General features: G+C 34.7%; 1 protein-coding gene across 1 annotated transcript in view; it reads left to right on the top strand.

Annotated features, from left to right (window-relative positions):
• The window catches only part of LOC136026084 (collagen alpha-1(I) chain-like), a 21,214-nt gene extending 8,874 nt beyond the window's left edge, over nt 1-12,340 (top strand). Inside the window, exon 4 of the mRNA XM_065702331.1 lies at nt 12,234-12,340. Within this exon, the coding sequence (XP_065558403.1) occupies nt 12,234-12,340 (107 nt within the window). The remainder of the gene's footprint in view (nt 1-12,233) is intronic.
• Nucleotides 12,341-16,266: the final 3,926 nt, after the last annotated feature.

The raw sequence follows: 16,266 nt of genomic DNA on the forward strand, positions 1-16,266 counted from the left end.
AACTGAAAACCAACACAGCATCCATAGAATAGCTAAGGACAGGTCAAGTTGTGATTGATAAGTGCAGATACCTACTACTACTACAAAAAAGTCGCTGTAACACCAAGCCGCCAGAGTCCGACTCAGCAACGTACGCTCCTCTCCCATCACTATCTATTCAAAGCCTTCCTCTTTACTTACCCTCCACCCATGCAAAGTGCCTTGTTGCATAAAAATATATAGCCGACTGAAATAAGTATAGCCCACGATGTGCTCATAGAGCCTTCTTCGCCCTTTAATGCACTGCAAATGATTCTCTGTGCGTTGATAGAAAATACAATTAACTAATATCAATAAACATAATAATAAGAACAAAAACAATAATATAAATATTTAACACACAATTTATACTAGAAGGCAAGTAGAAATGAGCACTAGTCTCAGGATTTTCCCCAAAATTCGTCTTTCTCGTTATTCTTAGCTAATAGCTTTTACCCACAAGACTTTTCCCTCAAAAATCCCTTCCTTAAGTCTACCAATTCTTCACGTTCCTCAACAAAATGTATATATATATATATATATATATATATATATATATATATATATATATATATATATATATATATATATATATATATATATATATATATATATATATTTCCCATATTTTATTTTTTAGCGTATACATCGATTTAAGAAACGAAGCACAAACCTGTATTGCCTAAGTTGGATTTTTGTTCAAAAGTCCTAAGTACTAACTATTTGTATAGACAACAAGAAAAATAAGAAAACTATTAAGACTTGATAAAGAAACAGATAAGTAAAAGAAGACGTATTAATGAAACTGGCAATGCTGAAAAGAAATAAGAGATTGAGAAAAGAAGAAGATCGGTGCGTTTAGCGAAACTGACAAAAAAATAAACAATTAAAGTCAGTATTCAACAAGGGTTAAAGACCCTCAGTCTTGAATCACCTATATAACCTACTAAACAGGTTTCGTGCGATTTCATTAAACATTTTCACAGTCATTCACAGCTTCAATTTTAAGCATAACGAAGGAAGAAAATACTGATAGACGAAAGCCAACAAGGGCCACAATACGAAGAACAAAAAAAAAAGACCAACAGGTGAAAGTGCTTGACATCAATAATCATCAATCAACGTAAATAACAAATCAGTATTAATATCAACGTCAATGCAATCATAGTGCTATCACTACTTCTACTAACAACTCACTGCAGTAGGAAGCCTCCTGAGACGAACACAGCATGCTCCTCCTCCATCCCAATCTATTCAAAGCCTCTCTCTTTATACCAACCCAACAAGTTCCAACTTACTCGAAGTTTTTCCTTACGATATCCTCGCACAAAATTTGATAAGACCTTCTTTTCATGTCGCCCTAGATGATTGGCCGACAAGGACGATATTTTACAATCTGTATTATCGTCAGATATACATGTATACATCTATACAACTATACATCTTTAATAAGACAACTAAACAACTATACATCTTTAATAATGTATCCAAGATCATTTTTCTGGTAAAAAAAAAAGGCATCAGGAGGAAACAAAATAATAAGCAGACAAGAGACCAAAACGAAGGAATCATATTTGAAGGTCAATATTTTGCAATTTTTCTAGGGCTGGGTTCTTATGACCAATCTACAATCTAAGAAAATGGGAACTCTCCACTATCCCCTCTCGTTTGCAGATATACTACAACATAAAACAGATATCAATAAAAAATAAATTATGCATGCTTATTTTTTTACGTTTAACCACAGCCTGCAGACATCACTAGAAGACCCATCAATCACTTGGCTTATAAAATCACCTTTCAACCACAAACAATCATCAGACACAACCTTCCTAATCCTGGATCACACCTGGTTGACGGCAACCATGCCTTCTTGTTCTAACGACATGTTCAATAGATCAATGGTAGCTGACAGACTGATGAATGTTAAGGCCATTCGATACCTTAAAATCCTTTTGCAATTCTCAGTGTCGACTGATCGTCTCAAAGACAAGAAACCCATTAGTAAATTTTCCCAGCAGGGCAGAGAAATACAAAAACTGACCTCAGCTCTAATATTATGCACAGTAATTCCACAAGCATTTAAATATCATAGTTGCAATAATGGCCGCAATCTAGTAAAGAGCAAACCACGGCCAAAAGTAACCAAAAGTTTAAAAATACGTTTAAAAAAAACTGACAAGCGAGGAAGTTTCCAGAATTCTAAACATTTTAGGAAATATCACGACTCAGTTTGTTTGAAACATTTTCTCAAAAATGCATTACAAAAACTTTATTTTCATCAAAAACTGTTTTTTTTTTTAAATTAATACAGTAAAAGCCTGCTTGATATTCAGCTGATTAATTAGAAAATATTAATAGAGCTACGCATATTGTGCTAAGGGATTGTTTGTCTGTAGGCAACGTAATCGTCAATTGTATAAGATGAATATCTATTTTGAACAATAGATATTGTTCAAAATACCAGGAGCCGTCCTGGTCGAGTGGGTTGGTGTGCTGGATTCGGGATCCCTTGTCTGAGAGGACACGGGTTCGAATCCCAGTGTGCCCAATTCTTCAGTTTGGGACGGGGGTCAGTGGCGTGACTCTGTAAGCTTAGCCAGAGTCGACCCAGCTCTAAATGGGTACCTGGAGAAATCTGGGGAAGGTAAACAGGAAGGGTGTGCAAAAGCACAGGATGGCTGGCCCCCAACCCCCCATTGCACTTCCTGGCTGAAGGGCCAAGAAACGAAGATCAGCACCGCCGGTACGGACTGTACAGTCTAATGCCGTATCCTTTACCTTATTTTGAACAAATACAGTAAAAAGCAGCATATCATGCATTTGCAGCAAGTTTTGTCAATAATTTCGCTGATTACACTGGTCGTAGATATAAGCAACAATTATAAGAAATAGCGTTAAATGAAAAACAAATACAATACGAAAAAAATTAAGAAAGTAAAATAAAACAGGGTAATTTTCCAGCCAGTTGAAAAAACGAAGCGAAAAGACAAAAACAGAGAGCTTTTGTTAGGATTCACTTGAAATGGCTAATTTTATGTTTTTTTGTGCGGTTGAGCACTGAGAAGGGCTTGCCGGAGATCCTTGCAAAAAAAAAATTGTTTCTATCTTTTCAACTATTTTTTTTTTCAGCAGGCTTAAAATCATCTTGGTTATCTCAGATAAAAACATAAAAAGATAAAACACACAAAACACATAAAAACAGATAGGTTTTGTCAGGGTTCACTTCAATAGGCTAGTATTTTTTTTTTCTGTGTTTAAGCAATGTGGACGGCTTAGCGAGGGTACTTGCCGAAATATCTCTTTTCGATTTTTTTTTATCTGGCTGAAAATCACCCTCGTTTTTGTGTACGAGCCTGATTAAGATTAAATAAAAAAAACTAATTTTTTTAGCTGAAAGTAAGGAGCGACATTAAAACTTAAAACGAACAGAAATTACTCCGTATATGAAATGGGTTTTCCCCTCCGCAATCCCTCGCTCTTTACGCTAAAGCTTTTAATTTTTTTAAAAAGTAGAATTGTGGCAAAGAGTCAAACTTTAGCGTAAAGAGCGAGGGATTGCGGAGGGGAAAACCCATTTCATATACGGAGTAATTTCTGTTCGTTTTAAGTTTTAATGTCGCTCCTTACTTTCAGCTAAAAAAATTAGTTTTTTTTATTTAATTTCTGAACGTTTTTGAATTAATGCATGTTTGGTTTTGGCTCTCCGCACATAAATTATTAAAATGAAATTTGTATATTAATTCTTTTTTTGGCTAAATGGCTTTCTCTTAGTTTTGATCAGACGATTTTGAGAAATAAGGGGTGGAGAAGGAGGCCTAGTTGCCCTCCAATTTTTCGGTTACTTAAAAAGGCAACTAGAATTTTTAATTTTTAACGAACGTTTTTATTAGTAAAAAATATACGTAACTTAAGAATTAACTTACGTAACAAACTTTAATAACCTTATGTTTTTATTATGTATACGAGGGGGTTTGTACCCTCGTTAATACCTCGCTCTTTACACTAAATCGTAAGTTTTGTCCCAATTCTTTAAGAATGACCCCTGAATCAGAAAGGCCGTAGAATAAATAGTTTAAACTACTAAAAATACTTTTGCATAAAGAGCAAGGTATTTATCTCCTCCTAAATACCTCGATCTTTATGCTAAAGTATTTTTAGAACCCCTCATATGCGTAATAATCTCTGTTCGTTTTAAGTTTCAATGCTACTTCTTCCTTTCATTTGGAAAAACGTTTTCATGTTTATTTTTCATTGTTTTCTTATAGTAATGCTAGAAAATCCTGTGCCCTTTTCATTGAATTTTTCTTCCCTCATGACAGATTCCTCCAAGGGAAGATCCTCCAACATAGCCCCCTCTCCTCAGCCCCACCCCCAAATAAAATAAAATCCCCCTGAAAACGTCTTTACACTTCCCAATAACCATTATTATATGTAAACACTGGTCAAAGTTTGTAACTTGCAGCCCCTCCCCCAGGGATTGTGGGGGAGTAAGTCATTCCGAAAGACATAGTTATTATGGTTTTTGACTATGCTGAACAAAATGGCTATCTCAGAATTTTGATCCGTTGACTTTCGGAAAAAAATGAGCGTGGGAGGGGGCCTAGATGCCCTCCAATTTTTTTGGTCACTTAAAAAGGGCACTAGAACTTTTCATTTCCGTTAGAATGAGCCCTCTTGCGACATTCTAGGACCACTTGGTCGATACGATGACCCCTGGGAAAAAAAAAAACAAAACAAAAAAACAAACAAATAAACACGCATATGTGATTTGTCTTCTGGCAAAAAATACAAAATTCCACATTTTTGTAGATAGGAGCTTGAAACTTCTACAGTAAGGTTCTCTGATATGCTGAATCTGATGGTGTCATTTTCGTTAAGATCCTACGACTTTTAGGGGGTGTTTCCCCCTATTTTCCTAAATAAGGTAAATTTTCTCAGGCTCGTAACTTTTGATGGGTAAGACTAAACTTGATGAAACTTATATATTTAAAATCAGCATTAAAATGCGATTCTTTTGATGTAGCCATCGATATCAAAATTCCATTTTTTAGAGTTTTGGTTACTATTGAGCCGGGTCGCTCCTTACTACAGTTCGTTACCACGAACTGTTTGAAAACATTCAAAGAGTAAATAAAACAAAAATCAGCGATATGGATTCTTACCTATAGTCATGTAGACTCCAGCTAATAGAGAGCCAGCCCAAGCAACGACTCCTTTTCCAACTGCAAATTCATTTACAAAACCATTTCTTAACACGCCAAAACTAAAAAATCAACCGTCCACTTGCCGAAGAATAGGTTCTTCCATCTAGAAATAAAAACAAGGACTTAAAAATTTGTACTTGTCTGTTAAGCGAAACATACTCAAGAATTACGCTGTGTAAGATCTGATATAAACGGGTTTCCTCTCTGGGATTGGTTATCATCTCAGAGAGATGAGAAAAGCTCATTGAGTGACTCTCCTCACTTTCGTAGCAAACGATGACGAAAATTGAGAAAAAAGCCAAGAACAGATGGCACAAAAAACTTAAAAGGCGTAGCTTTAATTTAACGCATATATGTTCCGAGAATAAACAGATTGCTTCAGTTTGAATTTTTATAGACGAAAAGTGTTGTCAAATTTATAGAAATAGTTTTGCCTATTCACTTTTAAGGGTCAATATGGCAACACTGACGAAAATGCGCCATAGCCTTAAAAAGTTCCTAATGTTGAAACAAGCGAAAGAAAAACCTTAGAAAATTGCGGTTTACAGGTGTGAATAGACCTAAGGTGGAAAAATAGTGGCAGAAATTTATGGCAATAAAAGTGGCAAAAGGAAGGTAGCAAAAAAGTGTGTGACAAATTTCTAAAACAGAACCGAGGCTAAAAATCAGCCAAAATAAAAGCTAAAACATATACGACCAAGAAGTATAATAAGGAAAAGATTTCCTTGAAGGTGTAGCTGTCTTTTGGAATAGAAAGATTGTTAATGTCCGAATTTTTACAAACGAAAGGCATTGTTAAATTTAAAGAATTGGTTTTTCTTAGTTGTTTAAGGTTCAAAATTGCAATACTGACGGAAATACGGCAGTTCCCTATAAATTCCATATTATTGAAACAAGCAAAAGGAAGACTTTAGAAATTTGCGGTTTTCGGGTTTGAATAGATTTAATGCAGAAAAATAGTGGGCACAAAAAGTGGCAACAAAAATGACCAAAAGTTGGTAGCAATAAAACAGGCAACAAATTTCTGAAACAGGAACCTGACTGAAAAATCAGCCAAAATAAAAGCTAAACATATAGGACCAAAAGCCTAGAGCTTTCTTTGAATGTTTAGTTGTCTTCGTTCAAATTGTTGTAGACAAAAAGCGTTGTCAAAATTAAAGAATTAGTTACGGTTATTCATTTTCGAGGTCAATTTGGCAACATTGACAAAAATATGATGCTGACCCGAGAAGCTTATAATCTTGAAACAACTGAAATGTATTTATAAAAAAAAATAGAAAATCGGGGTTTTCAAGGTACAAATATACCTAAGATGGCCCAGGAGGAAATAAACATTTCAATTTTGATGTCCTTGGTAGCTCAAATAAGTAATTAAGATAGATCTTTTGTATATTTAAGTTCTCCGTTGACTCTCTGAAATTGCCAAACCATTTACTGCCATAAGAGTGAGTATTACCCTAACTAATAAATGGAAATAATGGACTCTAATTTACATAAAAATATCATACAATAGACCTTAGGTATTATATACAGAAGATGAACGGAAATTAATTACAAAAAATATATAATCCGTGGAATTAGGATCCGTGACTTATTTCAAAATTTGTTAAGACACTCAAAAGTATAATCCTGGACTACAAATCTAGCGTCCTTTCAGTAAATTTGCGAAAACCAATTTTTTCGAATAATTAAAATAATGAATCATTGGATAGTTTAGAATTTTCATTTCTGTACTATCCTCAAAACTAATAAATGAAAAAAAGAAATCTAAATTAAAAAAGGGAATAAAACTAAAGTATTCTGCAATCCGTGAAAGCTTACAGTAAGAAGTCATCTGAAAATATATATTGAGCGCCATTTCCTTAATTTACGAAGAAGCAAAGTATTTATGATATTCGAAAAAACATTTATGTCCATTTCTAAACAGTCTTCGAAACCAAGACCGTATTCAAATTTCGGGGTGGAACCCCTCCTCTTCCCCCAAAAAATTGTCCGAATCGTGAGAAGGTAAATAATTTTTATAAACCAAATGGGTTCTTTAGTGGTTTTGTAAAACGCCACCCCGGAACAAAATCCCGCGTACATTTTGAAAAAAATCACGAAAAATTACCCCCCCCCCCCAAAATACGCACCTCCTGAACGAAATCCTGAATATGCTCTAGGTTAAGAGTGATGTTTAATGAAGATCCAAAGCTAAACACAACAAAGAACAGTTTATAAACTGAAGTAAAATACAAAATGAAAATAAAAAATGCATACTGAGACTATTCCTCCGGCATAAAAAGAAATCATCGAATAATATAGTAATTTTTTTTATATTTTTCTTGAACAGTTTTAACTACATTTTTTTTACTTGGAAGATTTTTGCACATAATAGTTTTTTTTAATTACTTTTCATATATTATCAATTTTTGCTATTTTTAGCAACCATTTCCCCCCCCCCCCGAAAAAAAACCTTTTTTCATTTTCAAAACTGCTATATACCATAAAAGCCTATGAATCGTACGCAAGGGTAATCAAATTAGTCTGTTTTTCGGCTGAAGAAGTTTCCACAACCTTCAATTAAAGCGAGGTCGTTCCAATAATGTTTTCATAAATAAGTTTTTGCAAGTGCAGGCCTCAAAATTTCAGGTCATTTAGAGGCCTCAAATTTATCTCAATCTCAAGGTTACCCACATTTCTAGTACTATACTCATGTAAACAACTATTACTCTTATGAAAATGAGAAAAAATATCTGGGCCAAAATCATTTTAACATTGATACACAAAAATTACAGCCGGATATTCCCTGTGCAGCTCAACATTCATTACTCTTAACTTTCTACAGTACGTCTCCGTATCACTAAAATCTTTCACATATTCTTCAATTATTCTCATATCTTTATTTTGTAAAATTCGGATACATTTATAATGAGAGTAGGAATTACTAACCTATAAAACACCACCATAAAAATTGTAAGGACTAATGCATAATATAAAAGAAGTAAAATTTTATTCAGAAAAGAATTTTTCAAACAACGAATACCTCCAATTATTCTAGCCATTTTAGAAGCAACTAAATCACTGCGCTGTTTCCAAGATAAATTACAATCATGAAAAAAAAACAAGATATTACACACAGTTTATCTGATGCAAAGGCTCTCCACTCAATAACATTTTTCCGCTAAGATCGATCGGTGTTCCCACTCTACTATAACTTTCCGCAGGGGGGGGGGTCTATTTCTGAAGGGGTGTATTTTCCGTGGGGGAGTGGGTATTTACAGGGGGGAACGCCTAGAACCATTCAAGTTAGTCCGTTATCAGGTCACAAACTTTTAAGTAAAAGTGAGGTCGTTCCAACAATGTTTTTCATCAATAGGTTTATACATGTGCAGACCTCAAATTTTTCCTTCACCTTTAGAAAATATAAATGAACAATGTGATATGATAGAGCACACACATTTGCATGTTCTGGCCTTTAGCATCAGGATTAGAACATGTTTGACATGGTTGCAACACATATGTTTACATTTAAAAGTATTGGTTATTGGATAGGATGGGATAATACAAAACCATTATCTGATCGATGAGAAAGCATCTTGAAAAATTAACACACATTTGCATGTTCTGGCCTTTAGAATCAGGATTAGAACATGTTTGACATGGTTGCAACACATATGTTTACATTTAAAAGTATTGGTTATTGGATAGGATGGGATAATACAAAACCATTATCTGATCGATGAGAAAGCATCTTGAAAAATTACTAACATAGAGATTGACCAATAAAAGTTTTTTCCCACAATAGAGGAAATAATAGAGGTTTTCCAATATTCAGCTATTTTATAATTATAAATTGTAACCTCTCCCAGAAATTTCTAGATCTTTTGTTGAATAAATCGACTTCCGTAGAAGCAATGAGGAAGCGGTGTCGTTACAATAATCTACAAATTATTACGGAGTATCTCGAGAACATTGGCACCATAGCAAACTTACCATTTTTGGGCACCAAAACAAAATATTGAAATAAATTAAAACCAGAAAGATTTCTAGTTTTTCGTTTGAAAAGTAAATTATCAAAATCGAAAAAACTAAAAGCAGTTAAGAAAAACAGTTTTTTGAAAAGGGTGTTTTTTTTTAACTTCCAACGGAAAGGGGTGAACGTTGATAGTCCTCTGAAAATAGACATTCAATTGGCTTGTATTTATATATGATCTTTTCTATAACCGAAACTTTCGACTTTATTACGAAGGAATCAATAATGTTACTATTAATGAAGTATGTCTAGCAAAACAGGTAGTTCAATATTTTATAATTGAATTTTTCAAATTACCACAACGCAGAAAAACTTTACTTATCGCAAAAATAAACGGCACAAGCAGGGCTGTATTCAGGATGGGATTACCTAGTTCGACCTCCTCCCAAGAAATTTTTGTTCGGCTCGTAAAAAAGTAACAAAATAAAAGTAAAAGAAAATCTTGGTCGCCTTTTGTAGTTTTTTTAATCCTTCTTCCGAAAAAAAACTGCCCCACAAACAAAAGTCCTAGTTCCCACCCTGGGCACAAGGCATAATTTAGGGATAATATTATCTTCTTTGATTCATTAATTTGGGAGCATTATAACCTGCGTTGTGGCCCAATTTAATATGTTGTTTTTTTTTCTATTTTAGAAATGAGGATACTAGGTAGGCCTAAGCACAAGTAGCCAGATAGTAGGCAAGGCCTTATCCAGGGAGGGAGGTTAGGGGTTTGACCCCCCACCTTCCCAGAAAAAGTTTATCCAACTCTTAAAAACATAACAAAACTGCATACAAACAAATTTTTGATGCGTTTTTTTTAGTTTTTGCCCCCTCCCCCCCCCCCCGACACACACACACGCACATAAATCATGGATACGGCCCAGACAGTATAACATAGATTTACAATTACAATAGTTTCTTGTATGTCCCAAATCCAAGCATTCAAACCAGGGCAAATGTAGAAGTGATTGTTGATTCTTATTCCTAGTCCAAACCGATTCCTAAATAATAAATACTTCATCACATCAAACGCTTCATCAGTTTTTGTCAAAGTATGGAGATCATTTAATTTATTGGAAAATGCAACATTACCAGGGTTCCAAATTCCCATCTAAGATTAGAATGTGTAAATTTTAGGGGGAAATATGCATTTTTTTTTTACGGAAAAAATTCAAATTTTGCTTACATGCACACTGCAATAGCAATAATAAAGAATAAGCAAAGTTGAATGGTATGGATCGGTTGCGTCAATTTGAATCCAACCCTTTTCGACTGAGAGATATATTTCGCGATGGTATAGCAAATGATCATTTTACAATTGATTTTGATTGCCAAAGATCGTCTAATATATTCCAGTTACGTCGTCGCTATGGGAAAAAAATGAGAATATTCTTAGTGTATGCCATTGGATTGTCATCTAACCTGTTATAATGATATCTTGCATTTGCTAGATCTGACTTTTTTGATTTCTGAGCGTGTTCTGCCTTCTTTTCAATTTCCAGGTTACCAATTATTTATGAAAAACCGTGAGCTAATGGCTAGAGGAGGTCTAGCATTCTGCTGACAAATGGGATACTTTGCCGTCAAAGGGGGGAATGTTGAAGTTTGGATAGAGGTTAAGGTTGAATCGCTTACTCTTGAACTGGCTAATACTTCAAAAAATTTATTGTAAGTGACGTTTATAAACCACCAAGTGCTCGTTTGGAGGATTTCAAGGAAGATTTGAGATTTTAATTAGAGCTGCGCCATCTAGCCAGTTGGATTTTATTTGTATGGGAGATTTCAATTTTGATTTATATGCTGTTAATGCTATTAATCTTGTTTTTTTGAGTTTGATGGTTTCAAATGATTTATTTCCCCTTCTTGGGGTCCCGACAAGTGTAACTAGTCATCTAGCAACTACAATAGATAACATTTTGTTAGTTCGAAGTACCTGAAATCTAGTGCTGCTGATGTTCTGGTGTTCCCATGTTCGGATCATCTCCCAGTTGTAGCTTCTGTGCCACTTGTTAATGCCAAGGAGGAAAAGGTAGAAAAAAAGCAAATGCGGCAATTAAGGAAGCAGAATATTGAAAACCTTGCTGAGGAACTTAGTAAGGTGTCATGGAAACCAGTTTCGACGAGACAGTCGATGCATCCCATGCATTTGATATTTTTATGAATATTCTCCAGCCCTTATATGATAAAGCATGTCCACTAAAAGTGTTGAGGAATACAAGGGAATCGCTGAGAAAGCCTCAGGTTACACCGGAACCTGCTGAAAAGATTAAGAAGAGAAATCTACTGTATCAGTCGTTTTTAGATTGCCAAAGTGCTTATATTTTGAAGAGTTCAAAAAAGTAAGAAATCAAGTTAATACTTTACGAAGATCTTGTTTCAAGAATTAAGGAGAACATGGAATTTCTCGAGATAAATGTTGGGTAGTGACAAAAAAAAACAAAAACGCCAACTTCACTAATCGTGGATGGAAAAATCTACGAAGGCAAACAGAGCATTGTGAATCACTTCGGTTCTACTTATCGACGATTAGTGAAGTGGTTCAAAAGGAAGACCGGCCACAGAGTCAAGTAACAAGTGAGGAAGCATTCATTGATGATAGAGGCCTGGGACTAATAATGGAGACCGAATAAACGAATATGCTCTCTCTCTCTTTCTCATTTTCACTGGGCTTAGGTTCTTCTAGTTGTATTAATCTCCCTTTTAAGTCATTTAAAGTGTATTGCTCAAAGAATGAAATTATGGAGTATGTCGATTATTTACCGTTTAGAAGTTGAATAGTATGCTAGTATTCCCCCTCCTCTCTATTTCCTCTCTCTCCCCCTCACTCTCTCTCTTATTTTCACTGGGTTTAGGTTCTTCTAGTTGTATTAATCTCCCTTTCAAGTCATTTAAAGTGTATTGCTCAAATAATGAAATTATAGAGTATGTCAATTATTTACCGTTTAGAAGTTCAATTTAATTTAAATAAATATAGTACACCTAATTTTATTTTTCGCTAATTCGTATAATAGCCCCGACCAGTGCCCTAAGTAGAGCTGCACCGCCAGCTGCCCCTACTGATCCATACGCAACTGCATATCCAAGCTATCCACCAATGGTTATCCAGCATAGAAATTGAATAAAAAACAAATCTTTTATCCAATGACAGTACGATGAGGAGATTTTATCAGGTGGAATCGTCCGTAATAAACTTTCTTGAGGGAGTTTGCAGGGAGGACTGACTTTTAGGTGGGAGAGACTTTCAATGGAAGAACTTTTTGTGAAGGAGGAATTTTTAACATGGGAGGGGGAGGTGGATTTCCTGGTATCATTGGAAGAACGATCAGAAATTAAACTTGAAGGAAAAAAATGTTTGCTGAAAGTAATGAACAACGCTAAAATTTAAAACGCATTGAAATTATTCCGTACATCAAAAGGGCTGCCCCCTCCTCAATATCCCCACTTTTTGCTCTAAAGTTTGACTTTTTTGTCTAAATCATTAAAGAATAACTCCTGAAACACAAAGGCGGGGGGGGGGGTATTGAGGAGAGTGTATCCCTTTTAATAAACAGAACAAATAGCGACGAAGACCACGCTTTTTTTCATCAGAAACAACAATAAAAATTGTTCTACTTATATTTTGTTGTTTATATATGGAAGAGTTTTCGTGCATTTTAAGTTTTAACATTGTTTCTTACTTTTAGTTGAAAAAATATGTTTTTTATTTAGTTGACTCAAAAAATATTTTCTACAAAAAGCTCAATTCAAGTTCAAAAAGTTTAGAAGTTCAATTTAGTTTAAATACATATAGTACACCTAATTTTATTTTTTGCTGATTCGTATAATAGCCCCGACCAGTGCCTCATGTAGAGATGCACCGCCAGCTGCCCCTACTGATCCATACGCAACTGCATATCCAAGCTATGCACCAATGGTTATCCAGCATAGAAATTGAATAAAAAACAAATCTTTTATCCAATGAATTTTAGGGGTTTCCAAGATATTACCGATACGTCTGGTTGATAACATGTATGGAAATATATAAATCAAATGTCTTTTGATTTAGCCCAGCATTCCCCTCAACAGTAATTGAAAGTTCCACGCTAATACAAATAGCCTTCGTTATACATAAAAAAAACAAGTTTTTTTTTAACTGAAAGTAAGGAGCAATAATTAAACTCAAAACAAACAGAAATTATTCCATATATGAAGGGGTTGTCCCCATCCTCAATACCTTGCTATTTATTACTATTCAAAATAAACTTTTTTTTAAAGCTTGCCATTTTTAAAAAGCTAATTCTAATTGATAATTAATAATATTATTATAAATTCATTAATAATTAAAATTCTAATTAATCGGCCCTTATATATCTCAATGGCCGCTTTTAAAACAGTGGGACAAACAGTCAAACTTTAGCATTAAGAGCCAAGTATTGAGGAGGGGGTGACTCTTTCATATATGGAACATTTTCTGTTCGTAACCGTTCTATAGGTATTTCTGATGTGTCCCCTTGACAAAGCCTATGTGGGCATGTTAGTTCCGTATCCATACAGTTTCTACATATCCTAAAAAATTTTGGCCTTCACACCCTTAGTTTTAGTAGCAGTAGCAGTAGTAGTAATAGTGGAATTAATAGTAGTAGCCTAAGCTTTAAAGGCAGGTTTACGAACGAAAAAAAGGTTTTCAACTGTAAGTAAGGAGCGACATTAAAACTGAAAAGGAACAGAAATTATTCCGAATTTGAAAGGGGTTGTCTCCTCCTCAACGCCTCGCTCTTTACGCTAAAGTTTTTATTGTTTTATAAGGTAGAGTTGTGAGAAACAGTCAAACTTTAGCGCAAACAGCGAGGCGTTGAGGAGGGGACAACCCCTTTCATATACGGAATAATTTCTGTTCGTTTTCAACTTTAATGTCGCTCCTTGCTTGCAGTTGAAAACCTTTTTTTCATTATTTATATATATGTATATATATATATATATATATATATATATATATATATCTTTTTAATGAGGAGGAAGAGAGATGAAATCTGTAATCAATTGGATATTCATTCAAATCACAAGAAAAGTCATACTTCATTCTAGATAAAAAGATTCATTAGAAAAGTAAGATATTCAACATTAAATTTATGATGAATTTTCCCATTATTTACCAAAACTGTGTTGTATTAGCGTCTGATCTCAGCTTCTGAAATTTCACGACGACCGATTTTTAAAAAATGCCGATTTCGCCAGACACTAGATGGCGTTGGTGATTTTTTTTACACTAGGGCCAGTTTCCACTCTTATGACCAATACTCTTTGGTTTTTAACTAAACTTAGTTTTATTACTATTCTACGCGATGGCACTTGAAAGAGATCTTGGCACATACATGGCCGTGTTCCTTAAAGGATCTAGACTCCGCCCGTGAGAAACCTGCACCCAAACCTGCGGAACCAAATTTGCCAGCAGAAATAACGAGTGGTAAAAACAGAAAGAAGCTGTTATTCTATAACAGCAAAATTGCTACCAGTAAATTACCATCTGATCTATATTAGTGTCTGAGTATGATTCTTGATGTTATCATTATGTCTTTTTCATTATTTTTGCTGTTACATGAATGTACAAAAATAAAACTTTTGAATCTTCAAAATCGCCTTCTAATTATCTCGTCAAAATCAGATTGATTTGAATAAATATTTTTTAATGACTGGTACACACAAACTTGTTTCTGGATAAATGGAAGTTGTTCCTGCAAATCAATAGTAACAATGCGGTCGCTCGACAGAAATTGAGCGATGCAGCTCAGTAGTAACGTAAAATCTGAAAAATTAAATTTTTTATAAAGTTTTTATGCTCATTCAAAATATATAAAGTTTACTAAGTTTAATGTTACCCAGCAAAAGTTACGAGCCTTCGTGAATTTATCCAATGGTTAAAAAGGGGAGAAAACACCCCAAAAATTTCAAGCAATCTTACTGAAAATCACAGTATCAGATTCAGCGTATAAGAGAACCCTACTGTAGATGTTTCAAACTCCTATTTACAAAAATGCGGAATTTTGCATTTTTTGCCAGGACAAAGATCATGGCTGCGTTGTGTTTATTTTTTTTTTTCAGGGGGTGATCGTAACAACCGGTGATCTTAGAAGGATGGGAGAGAGCTCATGTGATCGTAAATATAAAGTTCAAGTGCCATTATTAAGGGGAAAAAAGTTTGGAGGGCAGCTAACCCCCTCCAGTATCGCTTTTTCCCTCAAAGTCGTCCGGTCAAAGGTTTCCGGGGTTGAGCTTTCTAGGGGAAATTTGCCAGAATTCCTATATGAAATTCTTTTTAACTGTCTTACTTTGTCATTGCTGACCAAATACAGCACTGTGGAGATGTTCAGAGGGAAATTTTCAGCGGGGTTAGTATTATCTGGAATTTTTTCCCATGGGGAGTTTTCCACAGGAAAAACTCTTCTTGGAGGAATTTTCCGGGGAAAGAAATTTACAGTGGGGGTGCGGCGATTTCCGGTGAATATTTTTCCGCGCAAGGTGGATTTCCGACATGATATGAAGAACGATTAGAATTAAATTCTTTTTCAAATAAAAGTAGTCAAAGGAGAATTTTCCAGATGGGATCGAAGTCGTACGTAAGACAAGTTCCTGGGGTATTGTCATCAAGGATGGAATTGCATGGGGAAATTTTCAGGTGGGTATTTTTGGTGGTATGAACTTTGCTTTGAGCAATTTTCTAACAGGGGGAAGGATATTTTGCATGGAGAGGAGCTGGATTTCCAGGTATTGTTTTGAAAACGATCAGAAATTAAATAACAAAACAAGTTTTTCAACTGCAAGTAGGGAGCAATATTAAAACTTAAAACAAACAGAAATTATTTAGCATATGAGAGGTTACCCCTCCTCATTCTTTCGCTCTTTACAATAAAGTTTAAATTTTTGTCCTTTTTCGCTCTTTACAATAAAGTTTAAAGTTAAAATCCTTTAGCGTAAAGTGAGCTATTGGGGAAAAGACATGCCTCCTCATATACGGAATGATTTCATTTCGTTTTAAGTTTTAATCTTGGTCCTTATTTTCAGTTAAAC

This window comes from Artemia franciscana, chromosome 1 (assembly GCF_032884065.1).
Source record: "Artemia franciscana chromosome 1, ASM3288406v1, whole genome shotgun sequence".
NCBI classification, from domain to species: domain Eukaryota; kingdom Metazoa; phylum Arthropoda; class Branchiopoda; order Anostraca; family Artemiidae; genus Artemia; species Artemia franciscana.